The sequence below is a fragment of the Metarhizium album genome, assembly GCF_000804445.1.
Source record: "Metarhizium album ARSEF 1941 chromosome Unknown scaffold_5, whole genome shotgun sequence".
Taxonomy (NCBI): domain Eukaryota; kingdom Fungi; phylum Ascomycota; class Sordariomycetes; order Hypocreales; family Clavicipitaceae; genus Metarhizium; species Metarhizium album.
Genome location: NW_024467579.1, coordinates 1,358,573 through 1,375,054, shown reverse-complemented (window position 1 = coordinate 1,375,054; position 16,482 = coordinate 1,358,573). Strand labels below are relative to the sequence as shown.

The 16,482-nt window shown below is 44.5% G+C and overlaps 4 protein-coding genes across 4 annotated transcripts; 3 read left to right on the top strand and 1 right to left on the bottom strand.

Annotated features, from left to right (window-relative positions):
• Window positions 1–3,701: 3,701 nt before the first annotated feature.
• Window positions 3,702–4,268, top strand: MAM_03132 (Transcriptional Coactivator p15 family protein; the record flags this gene model as incomplete). The annotated part of the gene is made up of 3 exons (XM_040821931.1): window positions 3,702–3,836; window positions 3,907–4,011; window positions 4,074–4,268. The coding sequence occupies 3 exons, from the start codon at window positions 3,702–3,704 to the stop codon at window positions 4,266–4,268; spliced, it is 435 nt and encodes a 144-aa protein (XP_040680500.1).
• Window positions 4,269–5,963: 1,695 nt separating this feature from the next.
• MAM_03131 (sugar transporter) lies at window positions 5,964–7,736 on the top strand (the record flags this gene model as incomplete). The annotated part of the gene is made up of 1 exon (XM_040821930.1): window positions 5,964–7,736. One exon carries the CDS (start codon window positions 5,964–5,966, stop codon window positions 7,734–7,736), a length of 1,773 nt encoding a protein of 590 aa, XP_040680499.1.
• Window positions 7,737–8,034: 298 nt separating this feature from the next.
• On the bottom strand, window positions 8,035–9,248 carry MAM_03130 (Heat shock protein DnaJ; the record flags this gene model as incomplete). The annotated part of the gene is made up of 2 exons (XM_040821929.1): window positions 8,035–9,072; window positions 9,204–9,248. The coding sequence occupies 2 exons, from the start codon at window positions 9,246–9,248 to the stop codon at window positions 8,035–8,037; spliced, it is 1,083 nt and encodes a 360-aa protein (XP_040680498.1).
• A 1,120-nt stretch (window positions 9,249–10,368) lies between these two features.
• On the top strand, window positions 10,369–13,893 carry MAM_03129 (uncharacterized protein; the record flags this gene model as incomplete). The annotated part of the gene is made up of 6 exons (XM_040821928.1): window positions 10,369–10,870; window positions 10,945–11,237; window positions 11,305–11,356; window positions 12,421–13,241; window positions 13,307–13,494; window positions 13,554–13,893. 6 exons carry the CDS (start codon window positions 10,369–10,371, stop codon window positions 13,891–13,893), a joined length of 2,196 nt encoding a protein of 731 aa, XP_040680497.1.
• Window positions 13,894–16,482: the final 2,589 nt, after the last annotated feature.

Below are 16,482 nucleotides of genomic sequence, written 5' to 3'. Positions count from 1 at the left end.
TATTAGTAAGGCAACTAAGCAAGAAATTAAAGCCTACTAGAAAAAGGTTAGCTCTTTATTATATATAGTAATTATAATTAAACTAAATATTACTTATACTACTTTTAAGCTTTTATAATTTCTAATAAACTTAAGCCTTAAGTATTAAAAAGTAGTAAACTAAGCTATTTAATACTTAGCTTTAATAAGTAAAGTTACTCTTTATTATAGTAGTATAGAGGGAAATTAAAGCGTTAAAAGTTATAAGTAACACTTTATATATAGATAATTTAAGCACATAAAGGTTATTATAAGAATATATTATTATGTTATTTAGAGGTCTAGTTATCTAGAAAGCTATATACTAAAATATAGTAACTATATTTATAATAAAGGCTAAACTACTTACTTTATAATAAGTAGTAAAGAAAATTATAGCTTTAAAGTGCTTTTTTTATAATATTTATTTTAACTTAAAAGAGAATTATAATATTTAATATAATAATTATTTAGGACTAGGACTTAGTTATTGTTTTGCCCTTAAAGGCACTAGAGGTCTTTACAGTAGTTAGCCTCTAGGCAGAGAATAGGCTAGCGCTAGCTTAGACTTACTATAACCTTCTTTATATTATTAAATTAGAAAGTAGATATAATAATAGCTACTAATAATAATTAGCAATTTTCTAGAGTTAAGCTTAATATAGAGTAGATATAAAGCATATATATATAGATAATAAGTTCTAACTGTATTTAAAGGCAATAGCAGCAGCAGTAGAGGCAATAAGAATAGTTCTAGCAAGAAGTTAGCTAGAATCTATATAAAGACTAGCTTAGGCTTAGCTAGACAGTAGGTAAGGCTAGTATATTAGTAAGATTTAGTATATATTAAGAGCAAGAGGTTAAAAGAGGAAGAAAAAAGAGAAGAAAGTTAGAGGGAGTTTAGCTAGCTTTATATTTAATAAAAGCCTAAATTTAATATAGCAGCTATATTAGCTATAGCTAGCTGTAAGGCTAAGAGGTAATTTATATATAAAATAAATATAAAGTAAATCTAAATATATAAGCTATTATAGCTAAACACTAGATATTTATGCTAGCAGCTATATAATAGCATAGAACTAGGCTAGCCTACCCCTCAGAGAGCAATAAATATTATACTATACTAAGATAGTTTGTGTCTTTAGAGAGCAGGGATAATTAAAGACTAATAAATAGAACAGAGAATTAAGCAGGCATAAAATAGCTCTAGCGTAAAGCTAGAGTTAAGCTATAGCTAGCTGTAAAGCTAAGAGGTAATTTATATATAAGACAGAAGTAAGGTAAATCTAACTATATAAGCTATTATAACTAAATATTAAATATTTATACTAGCAGTTATATAATAACCTAGAACTAGACTAGCCTACCTCTAAGATAGCAACAGATAATATACTATATAGAGATAAATTGCATCCCTAGAGAGAGGGAATAATTAGAGGCTAGAGAATATAGCAGAAGAATAGATAGAAGCAGTATAGCTCTAGCGTAGAGCTAGAGGCAGGCTTAGTTTTTAGGGGTTATTAGCCCCTCTAGAATATAGCTAGTAAAGCTAGCAATATTTATGTACACGCAGAAGACAGGCAGATTCTAGCCGGCATAGAGCTAGAGCTGCTCTAGAGAGCAAAAACAGAAGCAGATAGAGTTTTTCTTTCTACTCAAGAGTTTTCTAAGCTTAATATAAGAAGAAGATGTACTAGTTATATAGCTTTATAGCTATCTAGGGTATTTAATATAATATAATAATTAGTAGATAATTTATTTTATACTTAATTTAAGTAAGTAAATTAATATATATTTATACTATATTAATATTTATAATATATAGTTAAAATAAAAATATAAAAAAGAAAGCTTTAAAGTTATATATTTACTTATAGCTAAAATACTTACTAATAAATTTATAAAGGTATTAAATAAGTAGTATTTTAAATACTTTAAAGGCCTACTTAATTTAGTTAATTTAAGTAGCTAAAGCTAACTTTTATAATATTATAATTATATAAATAAAAGTATAGCTAAAAGAGAGTATTAAATTAATTGCCTCTTAAATATATAAGTACTTACTTCTTCTTTTTTAAGTAAAGTATACTTAGAAGGTAAATAAAATTATATAAAGTAATACTAAAATACTAAATACTAAAATACTTATAAGCAAAAGTAAGCTACTACTTATATTAAAATATATATATAATAAAATAATAAAAGTAAAGCTTACTTCTTAATAATTAAGTCTATAATTTAGTTAAGTAAAGCTTTTATATAAGCTTTTTTTTCTCTAGCTGCTAATAAGCTCTTAGTAGTATTATTAGCTTTAATACTAAGTATAAACTCTTTATATATAGAGTTAGACTTTATAAGAAAGTTAAGTTATAATTAAAGTACTTAATAGTACTTATTATATATTTATAGCTTAAAGTATTAAAATTAAGTATAGAATTAAAGGTAATAAAATATTAAAAGCTTATTTTACTATTTATACTTAGTGCTAATAGTATCTACTTAGCAATAAAAACTAATATAGTATAACTATATATATAATTAGTAATTAGCTAATTAGAGAAGTAAAATTTAAGCTTACTAAAGCTAGTAAGTATAATTGCCTACTTTATATAAGTAGTATTATTTAGAGCAACTAGTAGTTACCTTAAAGTAGCAATCTTTATTGCTTTTACTTATAATAGCTATATAAATATATCTTTTATAAAGTATATTATATAGTATATTTAGCTCTAGAGATTTAGTTTAATAGTTAGTATATAAGACTTATAAAGTAATACTTCTAAGTATAACTTACTCTCTATACTTTTATAGGCTTAGCATGCTATAAAAAATAATCATATATAGAGAAAGAAGGTATTACTAGCGCCTTCTTAGTATTAAAAGTAGAAGTAGTACTACTAAGCTGCTCCTTAAATATAGTAGATATAAATATACCTTAATTTACTAGTACTAGCTGCTAGTAGTTAGTATAAATAGACCTACTTAACTTAGTAGGCATAATAATAATAATAATAGTAATAATTAAAATATAAGCTTATAAATATATAAAGGCAGTTGCAGAAGAAAGAAAAAAGAGAGCTTATAATACTCTTAGAAAGTATATATAAATATAAAGAGCAGCTAGCTAATAAGTATATAGTACTTACTTTTAATTTACCTAAAAAAATAGTATAACTATACTATATAAAATAATAAAATTAAAGTAAATTAAAAGTATTAGTAAGTATATAAAAGCTTTAATTAAATACTCTATTAAGTATATACTTATATAGTTTAAAGCTTATAATAGCTTTAAATATAGCTTTAATTAAGAGGTATATTATATAGTAATAATATACCTATATACTTTAGTATACCTACTTAGAGCTAATAAATATATATATATATAGAATTAAGTTAATATACACTTAATATATAGAGCTAAGTGTACTTATTTAAAGAGCGTATATAATTCTCTCTTTTGTAGATTAATTTAAGGCTTTTAACTATTATCTGAGTGATATCTAGCTTGGTGCTACTGCTATTGTGTGACAACAACGCGTCGAGCGCCGTGGTCCACTTTGCTGCTCATTCAAAAGCTGCCGGTGGCTTTTTACTCTGTTTAATTTCCAACCAACGCTGTGCGCTGACTCTGAACTCCGGAGACGATATTAACCAAACCCGTCTGGTTATCTTGCACAATCATGTCTCCTTCCTCCAAGAAGCGTGCCGCTGATGCCTCCGATGTGGATCAAAAGGTGTCCAGTAAAGCCCTGAAGAAGACCAAACACAATGTCGCCGCAGATGGCGAAGATGACGAGGGCAACCCATTTTGGGAGGTCAGCTGTGCAACTTGCATCTCTTGTGATACTTTGGCTGAGTTGTTGGGGCTAATTAATCGTACCGCAGCTCTCAAACAAGCGGCGCGTGGGAGTCTCGCAATTCAAGAACGTCTGCCTCGTTAACTTGAGAGAGTATTATGAGAAGGATGGCAAAATGCTCCCAGGGAAAAAGGTGCGTATCTTGAGTACAGTTGCACCTTCCAGCTTCGGTGCTCATACTCACTCGACAACCAGGGAATTTCCCTTTCCGTAGCACAGTACACGGCGTTGTTGAAGGCCGCTCCTGGTATTAACGCCGCACTTCGACAAATGGGCCAGTCGGTGGAGGATATCGGCGACCTCGGTGATGCTTCAGTCGAGACAGCAAAGAAAGAGAAGAAAGCATCCAAAGCGAATATTGACGCGACAAGCGACGAAGAAGAGGGCTAGAAGGCCTCCCTCCACGGCAACAAGAACAAGAAAATGAGGCGGAGAGACTAAGAGATGATGGCGATGCTGGCCAAATTCTTTGCAAGGCGTTGGGGACTTTTGCTGCCACTTTTCAGAACCCCAGTTTGGATTAAGAGCGCTCGACAAGTGCTTGACTGTACTGATGGATGATGCAGCATCATTTATTTTTCCTCCCAATTTGCCAACTGACGACACAGCAAGTTGGCTCTGGAGGGATGATGGAGATATGATGCAGAATTCTACTGCCGTGAGGGAACACGAGAGCGTGGACGCTCGTATTGTTGCATGTCTCGGGCGGCTGGCCGTGGGATGGACAGAGTTTCTAGCGAGATGAGATGCACAAAACTTAGCTGTATGTATGTACTCCTTCTTTGCTCTTCAATAGGCAGGAAACGAGGGTTTCGTTGTCCAAGTCAGGCCTGTGCTCATCATGACCTGGGCACCCAATGCACGCAGATTCACGAATGCCAATGTATGCTAGACACTCTGAAACCGTGAGCGGAGCAAGGAGCCGAACGATGAAGTAGGCTCAAGACCGAGTGCATACTCGGGACGGACGATGGCTGCGGCGATGCCAGGGCCGAAGTTGCTCATGGAGCGATCCAGAGACTGAGTAGTAATAAGTACGCTTGTGCATGGGGATATGTGATGTAACTATTTAAATGTTCATTTACCCTTGATGGCTTCTACGGGTATATAAATGTCCTGGCATAATCCTCTCTACGTCTCCATCCCTGTCCTTTCCTTGTCAGGTCAACTATGGCTCAACTTTGAGGATTGCATTGTACAGACTTGGGGGAGCCGTTCATTAATTGATGACTAGTAAAAAAAATAGAAGATGGCCATTTGTACCTCCACAATGCTCCCGTGGTATCGCCATATAAATATTGGCAGGCTTCGGATCGCATCGTGGGTCACTTTCATAAAGCCTATCTTTGGGAAGATCACACGGCGGTTCTTGCCAGATCCCTTGTTCATAGGAGCATTGTCGTGATGGGGTCGCCCTAAGAGACAGTATGTCATGACACACCCAAAACCTGGCCTCTGGCTGCCATTTGAGTGCTGACTGCGCGCTCAATGTTAACTCCAAGTAGTTACGGATTGGAATACACGCCAACTTCGGTGAGATGCGGATACGGGGATGGATAATCTGATTGGTGTAGAGTTGACTTTGTAGACCCCGCCGCAAAACGTACCAGACCGCAACTGGACACGGGTCCCAGGACGTCGGGCCCCTATTGGACAGCCGCTAGGAACCCCTCTGCGCCCCTGCAACATCGCGGTCCGTCCGGGACAAGGTGGGGTTTCAGGAGTGCTGCTGCCGTGCGGCATCTGACGTCCCCGGTCCGTCCTTGGGACCGGCATCCATTCATCTCGTTCCTTCCCTGCCGTTTTGCTTTTGCTTCCTCCCCATTGATGCTGGAAGCTTTGCTTCACCAGTCCCGTCTACACTGCGGTCGTTGCCGTCGCAACCTTTCTCCATGGGGACGAGCACCTGAACAAAGTCTCGGTCGATACAACTCCCGCAGGACGCTCCTTCGGCCCCAAGCACCATCAACAGTGTTTTCCATGTGCGGCCGCCCTCGCTCCCGAGATTCGCATCGCCGTTGAGCCAATGCTCAAATCCATGGTTTGCCTTGACGCAGATTCTGGTGCGCTCCCGCAGCATTCAACATGAGGCTCCCATTCCAAACAGGGCTCGGCCGTGTTGAATCCGTCCACGGCTACACTGGTGTGCTCGTTCCGTTGGAAGAAGCACACCTCCATAGCAAGTCTGCAAGGTCCGGCCGTACTGAATACGAATCACGACGAGACAGCCATGACGACGACGTCGAAGCCGGCGCCGCCGAGGGCAAAGCCGAGGAGGACAGCGAGACCCAAGGAATGCTGCACATGGAGGCGGCCGAATACACCATCGACGGCCTGCGAAAGGAGACGAGGAGGGGCCGGCAAGGCCAGTGGACGACATACGAGATCAAGTCGAAGCTCATCAACAAGGCCATTGGGGATATCGGCATGGGAAAATACAATTGGCAGTTGTTTACACTCTGCGGTTTCGGGTGGTTCGCCGACAACCTTTGGCTGCAAGGCGTGTCCCTCACCCTGCCGTCACTATCTGCCGAGTTTGGCGTCTCAGAAAAGACAGTCAGATACACGACAAGCGCTCTTTTCGTCGGCCTGTCTCTGGGGAGCTTCATCTGGGGCATCGGATCCGACCTTGTCGGCCGTCGCGCCGCTTTCAACTTTACATTGCTCATAACCAGCGTGTTTGGCATCTCGTCAGCCTATGCACAGAGCTGGGGGGCCGTCAGCTTCCTCTTCGCCGCCTTGGGCTTCGGCGTGGGCGGCAGCTTGCCCGTGGATGGTGCATTGTTCCTCGAGTTCCTCCCAGACGCGTCTAGTTCCCTTCTCACCTTGCTCTCGGTCTGGTGGCCGGTCGGTCAGCTAGTTTCAAGCCTAGCAGCTTGGTACTTTATCGCCAACTATGCCGCGGACCGAGGTTGGCGGTACTTTATAGTCTCCATTGGCGTCGTCACATTCGCCATGTTCGTCATCCGGTTCTTCATCTTCCGCCTCTTCGAGTCTCCAAAGTTTCTCCTCAGCAAAGGCCGCCAGGGCGAGGCCGTGGCAGTCGTTCACGGCATCGCCTACACAAACGGGACAAAGACTTGGCTCACGTCGGAAATCCTGGACCTGGTCGCTGCAGACGACGACTCCGGACAGGAAGCCTCGGGGCCACACCGTCCCGGCTCATCCAGGCCCAGCGCTCTGTTCAACAAGCTAAAGGGGTTCTCGGGAGCGAGGCTCAAGCCCCTCTTCGAAAACAAGACGTTGGGCTGGGCCACAGCCCTCATTTGGTTCTCTTGGGCCAGCATTGGGATGGGTTATCCTCTTTTCAACGCCTTCCTTCCGCAATACTTTTCTCACAGCCACGGCGGCGGAGCCGCTGACCAAGTGCCATCCGAAACATCGGCAATCTCAAATGAGACGTACCGAAACTACGCCATCACTTCCGTCATGGGCGTGCCAGGCAGCGTGCTGGCCGCATATCTTGTTGACTCACCTTCGCTTTTCTTCGGCCGTCGCGGCACCCTGGCTGGTTCCACCCTCGTGTCCGCGATATTCCTCTTCCTCTTTGTCATGTTTGGCACGACGCCCACCGCCCAGCTGGCCTTCTCCTGCGTGGCCGCGTTCTCGCAGAACATCATGTATGGTGTATTATATGCGTTCACTCCCGAAATCTTTCCCGCCCCCGTCAGAGGTGCCGGAACGGGAGTGGCAAGCTTCCTAAACAGAGTTACTGGGTTAGTAGCGCCGATTTTGGCTGCGAGTATTCCTGGAGATGGGGCAACGATCCCCATTTACCTGTCTGCTATTTTGATTTTGTCGGCGTTTGTGGGCATTTGTCTGATTCCAATTGAAACAAGAGGCGCACAGCGTCTCTGAACAGTCGTCACTTGGTCCGGAAATACGTCCGGGTCTGGGCTGCATAGACTGGCATGTGTGTCCGCGGACGAACATGCAGGCCTGTGTTTTAGGGGACATGAAGCGAATCGTATATTTTCTCATTATACTCTAATCGCGTTTGCTAACGCGATGTTGCGCATTGTCGGGGCCGAGTGCTAGATGTCATTGTCTATTGTATGTCAAGTCTAGCGCAAATATACTCTTGTCCGAGTTGTACATGTCTCAATGCGAGCTGAATACCCAAAGGAAAAGCAGACGAAAATCGGACGAGATAATTCTATCTATTTCCCTTTGCGCCGCTGGGGGCATCTATTCTTCGCTTCGCGTACGACCTGCCCATGGCGTCTCTCACCATGGGGTCCGCCCGAATGGTATTTTGCACAAGCCACTCCCTCATCTTGCTCTGCAGGTTGTGAACGCTGGCCGAGTCGCCCTTGAAGGGCGCGACCTCCATGTCCATCAGCCGCGCGGCGTCAGCATCGAGCTGCTTCGACAAGGTCTCGAGCCGCGTCAGGTTCTCCCGCAGGGACTTTTCGTCGTGGGCCGCCGCCGTGCCCTTGGGCCCGGCACCCTGCACCAGCAGCGGCCCTATCTGCGACAGCGCAATGTACACGGTCAGGACGAGCTTTCTGAGCAGCGCGATGAACTGGAACGGCAGGTAGGCGTCGCGAAAGGCGACCCGCGTCATGAATGCATTGACGGCGTTCAAGAGCGGCGGGAAGGCGGGCCTCGTGACGATGTGGACTTCCATGAGGCACAGCGCCACGAGGATGAGCCACCTGTAGAACTTGGCGAATTCAAAGTACCCGAACAGGCCGAGGAGGTAGATGGTGGCGGCGGCGACGCTGTAGTGCGGAAGGGTGTTGTACAGCAGGCCCTGTGTGACAAAGTCCTTGATGGTGACGCACTTTTCCCAGCTGTTTATGGCGTCGCCGAACCGTTGGTAGGCGAACCGCTTGGCGGCATCCTGAAGCGTGTCCGAAGCGAGCTTCAGATGGATGAAGACGTTGGCCGACTCGGCGGCCTCCTCGGCGCTCGTCTTGTCTGGGTGGTGCAGGGCGGCGAGCCGGCGGAAGCGGGACTTGACCTGGTTCTCGGTGGAGGAGATTGGCAGGCCGAGGTCTGCGTAGTAGGTGGACTTGCGGCGGAGGTCGTGGTCGGCTTCGTAGATGGTGTAGAGTAGGTAGGCGGCCACGACGAGGATGTGGATCCGGCGGCGGTGTTGGGCGTAGCGCGGGGTGCCGGCTTGGGGCTTGGGGTCGCCGGCGCGGATGGTGATGCCGTAGTAGATGGTTTGGACCCAGGATGAAACGAGCTGGGGGGAAGTTTAGCTGACGGCGGTTTGAGGGACGGACGAGGGACGCAAGGGGGACGGAGGAGGGACGGAAGAGGGACGGAAGAGGGACGGAAGAGGAACGGGACAGGAACGGGAGAGGGACATCTTACGCCGGGGAGGAAGGACCAGCCTATTAGAGAGAGGAGCGCTGACATGGTGAGCGATGAAGCATGACGATGATGTGCTGGTAGATGCGGCAGAAGGCAGAAAGCATGGTGAGGTGACTGTCCGTGTATCGGGCGCCTCTTAAGGACAGAGTGGCGCGCGGGATGGGAAGAGCCAAGCAGCAGGAGCAGGGTCCTGGCGGGGGCACCGACACCACAATTTTGCATACTACCAGGTCCTCCGTACGGAGTACTTGGAGGTACCGAAGTACTTTAGGCACCTAGTAGTTATAGCCAGTGACCTGACGTCTGTGGGTGGGGGCCGCCGTTACCGTCTGCGGTTGACATATTGCGACTCTGCGCTGCACCGCCAGTTGCGGCAGCAAACTTTGGTTGAGTGCGTGCATTCCGCGACCCGTAACAAGCCTAACAATGCTTCCCAGCTAGCTTTCGGCCCAGCTGCACGACGAAACGTCTCCAAAGACAGGAGGCCACACGTACCGCGAGATGCGAGGTCAGAATCACCGCCATGCCGCAAGGCGGACCATGTGCAGAGCTTTGTTTTTGAGTGAGCTCAGGGCAGGACGCCGCTGCTGATGGGCACTGTGCTTCAGTAAATGCATAAATAATGCATCCAGCGTCAAAGCAACAGCTGGCCACGGCCAGACCACATGTGCATTGTGCAGGCCCGGCCGGGCCAAGCCACGGAAAAAAGACTGACTGCCAAGTTGCTTAATTAAGCGCTCCAGGTGTCGCTTCTCCACCCCCAGAGTCCAGAGTTCAAAGTCCCGCGTCCAGAGGTCACGGCCACTCGAGCAGGATCAATTATTAGAACCAGACATTTGATCAGAGACAAGGGCGGTCGGCTCGTCAGTCAGCCATCACTCATCACGCATCACCCTTGACCTCCCCCCAATGCCATCTCGGGTTGGCGTGCCCCGTCTGAGACTCGGGCACATGGGCAATGGCATGTCTCGATGGGCTGGCCCATCTGCCGGCCGCTTTGAGGGAAGCATATAAAGCCGCCGTGCAAGATTTCTTCGATGCGGGCTGGTGGCCCATCGTGTCGTGGTCTTCGGTACGTCGTGTTTCGCTTCCATCGTCGTCTTCACGCCCATGTGCTTGGAAACTATTTGAGCGAGGCCCACGTCTCTAACGCGCCTGTCACGCCATGAAGCTTCGACGACTTGTGCCCTTTACGGCCACAGTCTTGGCCGCGTGCAATGGCCACAGCGAGCTTTGTGGCAAGAAATACTCCGAGGTGACGTTTGTGGGGAGCCACGATAGTGCTTTCGTCGGCAGATCACTTGCGCACAACCAGTATGTATCCGTGACAAAGCAGCTGAACCTTGGTGTGCGGTTCTTGCAGGCGCAGACGCACGACAAGCTCGGTACCATTGAGATGTGCCATACCTTTTGCTGGGAGTTGGACTCGGGCACGCTCAGGAAGTACCTGCAGGAGATTGCGGACTGGATGCACGGCAACCCGAACGAGGTTGTGACGCTGCTTCTGACTAACAAAGATGCCATTCCGGTTCGGCAATTCGACGCCGTCTTCCAGAGCACAGGCCTCTCTCAATATGCGTTCCATCCACAAGGTGTGCTGTCAAAGGACCGGTGGCCGACGCTGCAACAGTTGCTCGACGCAGAGACTAGGCTTGTTGTCTTTATGGGTAAGCAGCGATTGGCCTCGTGCCAGGACTGGGTCGATGCTTAGTTTGAATGGGTGTTGATCTTTGCGGTCCAGATTACCATTCGGATCAATCCAAGGTCGACTACATCATTGGCCAATTCGACTACTTCTGGGAGACGCCATACGGCATCACGGACAAAAACTTCCCGACATGCAGTGTCGACCGACCACGTGGCGGGGATCCGAAGACGCTTTTGGGAATAATGAACCACATGCTGAACTTCAAGATTGGCGACATCGTCGTCCCGGATCAGATTAACACCAAGAGGACCAACTCGGTGGGTTCCATCCTCCAGCAGGTCGACTTGTGTGAGAGCCAGGGCAAGCCTCAACCCAATGTGATTTTGGTATGTGTGCGATACAGGTTGCGTGTTGCCTTTGGATTGTGTTGGACGCTGACATCTCCTTGGACAGCTCGACCACATCAATATAGGCGAAGCGCAGCAGGCGCAGTTGAAGTTGAACGGTTTGGCATGAGCAAATTGGAGCCTGGGGCGAAGACCATTGCGGAATGATGATTGGTAAAGCATATACGAGCGTCTCATCGACGAAACAGGCGTGTCACTGGGTTGGGCTCTCTGTTTTTATTTTAATATATTTTTTTGTTTTGCATAGGCTGGATTCACAAGCAGTGAAGCGCATGCCAGTTGTGGCCGCAGCTGAACGCATTGACGGTGGTGACGACATTGGGACTTGGCTGGCGTTTCCGGCGCGCTCTGTGCGGATATTGTTGAATGGCGCCATGTCGTCTTGATAACCGTGGAGAAAAAGAGGGAAACGTTGCTCGAGAAAATGAACATGAATAAATGAAATGAAATATATAAAATAAAATATAAAGCCCAGATCCAAGATTCCCACGTTGTGCCTTGCCATTACTGGAAGTGTTCCGGCTTCGTGCTAACTATAAAAGCTCTGGCGTGAGGAAAAGCGGGGGGGCTGCTCCTGCCCCTGGTACGGGTTGGGCAGATTCGGCAAATCAGAACGCAGTCATTTCGTGGACAAGATCCGGACATGTGGCAGGCACCACGCACGCAAGCAGTGACATGCCTGCCTGCGCACAAGGTTCCGAGTCGTGAAGTTGAAGTTGCGCCTGGCGGCCCCAGGTACAGCCACACAACGCCAAGGGGATCAAGACCGGACTCCGCATGGCAACTGCGACTGACTGACTAGACTGACTCTCTCTGTGCGCGCGCGGCAACCCGCCCACTTTCCCGCCATGATGGCATGAGGTCGACTTCTGCCCGCTCTGAGGTAAATTAATTTTCAACCTCTCCAGCTTGCTTCACGGTACGCGTGGTGTGGCACACAGCCTCTCATCCTACACATCGTCGTCGACACAGGTCCCGCCAGCAGTTATGCTGCGGCCATCGCTTTGGCGTGCCGTGTTGGCCGCTGCCGGTAAGATTTCGCCCCGGGCCAACTGACGGCCTTCGTCTCTCTGTGCCGATTGCCTCTCGGCGACATCGCCTGGGTTGCGCACAAACAATGGCATAGCGCGCCGACATGAACAATGCTAACGAGTTACCGCAGCCTTTGCTCCTGCGACTCGCGCCCAGGATGCAAACCCCCCCGGTCAATCAACCTTCATATCCAAAGGCAACAACGTCGCCTTCGCTTTCACCGTCCCCCATGATGACGACAACCCCAGGGGCACATTTTTCAGCATCCGCGTCCCGAGGAAATACACCTGGGGCGGCGTCGGCCTGGGCAGCGACGACATGAAGGGTGCGCTGTTCCTCATCATCTACGAGAACGGAGACGGCACCAACGTCACCTTCTCACCGCGTGTGGCCCATGGCAACTACGAGCCCGCCTTCTTCCATGACATGCGGTGGACAGTCATTCCAAACAACACGGGTATTATTGACGACTACATGGTTTTCTCTGCCATGTGCACCGAGAGTTGTCGCACATGGCCCAGTGGGGACACGTCTGGTGGCTACATCGATGTCTCATCGCCGACGCAGAAAGCTATATACGCTGTTGGCCCTCAGGGAGTTCTCAGGGACGATAGCCCCAGTGCCGGGTTGAAGTTCCATCAAGAGCACGGCGTGTTTAGTATCGACATGGGGAGGACAAGAGGTGCCGCGGATGCGCCTGTCCTAAACAAGGATTCCAAGAGCGAGGGAACTGAACAGATATCCAGAGCTACAAACCAGAAAGACTTGAAGGCCGGATTTCATGCCGCGTTAATGGTTTTCTCCATATTGGGTGTGATAGGCATTGGCGGCGTTGTGCTCCTGCCCACCTTTGGCTGGGCAAAATGGCATCCCTTGAATCAGATTGTTGCCACCGTTGGCGTGCTGGCTGGTTTGGCCATAGGGATACTGGCCAGTTTCCACTATCAGAGAGTAGGTTCCGACTCGCAACACCATAGAGGGTTGTACGTTGCTGCTGCTAACACGGGCATACATAGTCTCGAAGCTTCAGGCACCCTCACCAAATTCTCGGCTACACCATTATCGCACTCATCATAGCACAGTTGGGGCTAGGAGTGAAACATCACATCAAACACCGGCGGACAAAGGCTTCGACCGTGTTTGGCAAGATACATGGGTGGATGGGAAAACTGATCCTACTCGCTGCCTTTGTCAATGGTATCATGTACGACTCCCGCCCGTCCCTCGCAGACTTGTCTCTCTACTTACTGACGTCTGTTGTAGTGGGTTTACCTTTGCTCTGAATCCCACGTCAGCCATCACCTTCGGAGCATTGGTAATTCTCGTTACTGCAACGCTCATATTCTTACGATTGCGGGTTCTCAAGAAGAGCCAAAAATTCCAACCTGTCAGTACTCAGCAGCAGCCCGTGTGGCGAGCGGACTCTGGCTACAACGCGGGATACTCTTCGGGCCCTCCGCCGGGCTACGAGCAACCGCCACAGCAGGTTGGCCTGCAAGCTATTGGGTCGCCGTCGAATAACTCACCCTGGAGCACTGGTGATAAGGATCGCGAAGACGAGCCACAGCTCGGAAGCGCTCAGAGACCCCGAGAGTTTGCATAAGCGTTGTTTGTGTGTTTTGTTCGGCCTAGTGGTCGCTGCTGTGGTTACAGCCCCCAATGCTGCGATTCCAGTGTACGAACTTTTGTGTTATTTTCTGGTCATTAAGGGTGGGGAGCCTCGGCGTTTGATATGCGTGGTACATGGGTCGTGAACAGGATGGATTTTGTCACTCTAAATCCTCGTTTGTTTCTTTTCTTTCCTCTCTCGATAAGTGGGCAAATTTTTATCGCCATCGTCTATCCAGTTGTTTCGTCATATAGCTTTTCTGCGTCTCGTCTAGCCAAATCTCATGCTCATCCTGGGACCTGAGGGCAGCGGTAGTAGGGCCGAGCAGCCCAATTACCGACGTGAGGAGTATGGAAATTCTTTTTGCTGATGCATGTTTCTGTTTGATACGAAACCAAGAAGAGAAGAGAAGAGAATAAAGAGAAAATCCGAGCGCTATGAGTTCGATCAAGTTGCTGTCTAATGCTGCTCACCCTCGTCCTCACAAGGTCTCGTGGGAATAAATAAGACGGTAGAATAGACTAGTTACAGACGAGAGAATATAACTTGGATCCGAAAGCTGAGGTAAAATACAGAGAGTACTCGGCTGGCACCGGAGACGCGATTTGGGCGCATGACACTTGGCCGCAAATGACGGTCCTCCTTGGATTAAAATGCTTTGTAGGTGTGCTTGCGGCGTCCTCGTTGAGAATAGACATTAGACATACGTAGGTGTTCGGGGGGGGAGTTGTGAAAAAGAGAGAGAGAGGGATAGATAGATAGATGGATAGTGTATTTAACGCCTTCTTAGGGCTAGTCCCTGCTCTAGTTAGAGCACTAGGCAGGCTAATGCTATACTATTTATATATAGCTATTTATAGCTAAAAAAACTTTAAAAAAAAGAAAAAAAGTAGAGTTATTTAGGCTTTCTTCTTTATTAATATATAAAGAAGAATATATTACTTTTTACTACTAGTTAAGCTCTCTCTTACTTTTAAAGCTAAGTACTTACTTCTACTTACTTTTTAAAAGCTAAGAAATAAAAAAGTAAGAGAGAAGTAAAAGAAAAACTTTATTTAGAAATTAAAAATATAAAGCTTATTTATTAAGTAGAAAACTTTTTATAACTAGCTACTATTTATTAATAAGCTAATATAACTTTATATTATTTTAGCTATAAAAATAACTAGTAGTTTAATAAGTTAATAAATAACTTAATATAATAAGTAAAAATAAACTCTTTAAAAAGTTTATAGTAAGTAAATATTTATTATTACTTATTACTATTAAAGCTATATTAAAGCTATAGTATTAAATACTTTATTAATAGCTTTATAAAGCTTATCTTTCTAGTAGCTTCTTAATAAGTATAAAGAAAGTAGAATTTTTTAAGAAAAAAGTTAAAAAGAGAGAGAAATAAATAAATAAATAAATAGTATATTTAATACCTTCTTAGAGCTAGTCTTTACTTTAGTTAAAGTATTAAGTAGGTATAATAGACTTAAGCTGTAGGCTTAAGTAGGTATAAAGCACTATATTAGTGCCTTATTAAATATACTTTAAATATATATTAAACTTATATATATATAATAAGTAGAAAAGAGAGAATAAAGAGCTTCTTCTTTCTCTCTTTTCTCTTCTTAAGTTTATAGTTAATACTAGTAATACTTATATATAGTAGCTTATAAAGCTAGTTCTTAATATACTATAAACTTTATTTTACTATAATAAATAAATATAGCTTAAGAAAAACTTTTCAGCCTTTAGTCTATAGTACTACTGCGCTAGCTTAAGACTACCTTTAAAATATAAATTAATATAAAAACCTTCTTTCTTGCACTTAATTGCCTCTACTTATAATACTATATAGTAGCTGCACTAAAGGCAAGGCAGTAGAGAAAATACTAATAGTTATTAATAGTAGTAATAAAGAGCTTGCCTAGAGTTACTACTACTTAAATATAAAATAAAAATAGTTTAATAAATAAAAACTAAGTAGTAATAAGCTACTTATAACTTAAGACTAACTTAATAAAACTTAAAAAGAAGTATATAATAAACTTATAAGCTATATTTTAAAGAGTAATACTTTTAAGAGAGCTTAAGTAATACTTTAAGTATATACTAAAGTAGAGATATACTAAGCTATAACTAAAGCTATAATTAACTATAATAATACCTTTATAACTTAAAGATAGTTATAAAAAGCTATAATAATAGCAGTAAAGAAAGCTATAAAGATAGCTAAAAAACTATAATTATAAGTAAGTATTATAGCTAGAGTATATTTAGCTTAAGCTCTAGCCTCTCTCTTCTTTCTATCTTAATATAATAATATTATAAAGTGCTTATAAAAGAAAATACTATTATAGAAGTATATAAAGAGCAGGCTATAGCTAATATAATATTAGCTATAAATTAAGCTATTAGCTATAATGCTATAATTACTATAAAGCGCCTACTAAGTAGTAATACTATAGTAACTTTCTAAAGAGAGGTAAATTAATATTAAGAGGAAACTAGCTAGATTTAAGCTGCCTTTAGCTTAAATATAACTATATACTAATAAGTACTTAGTATAATTATTAAAGAGTTCTCTACTAA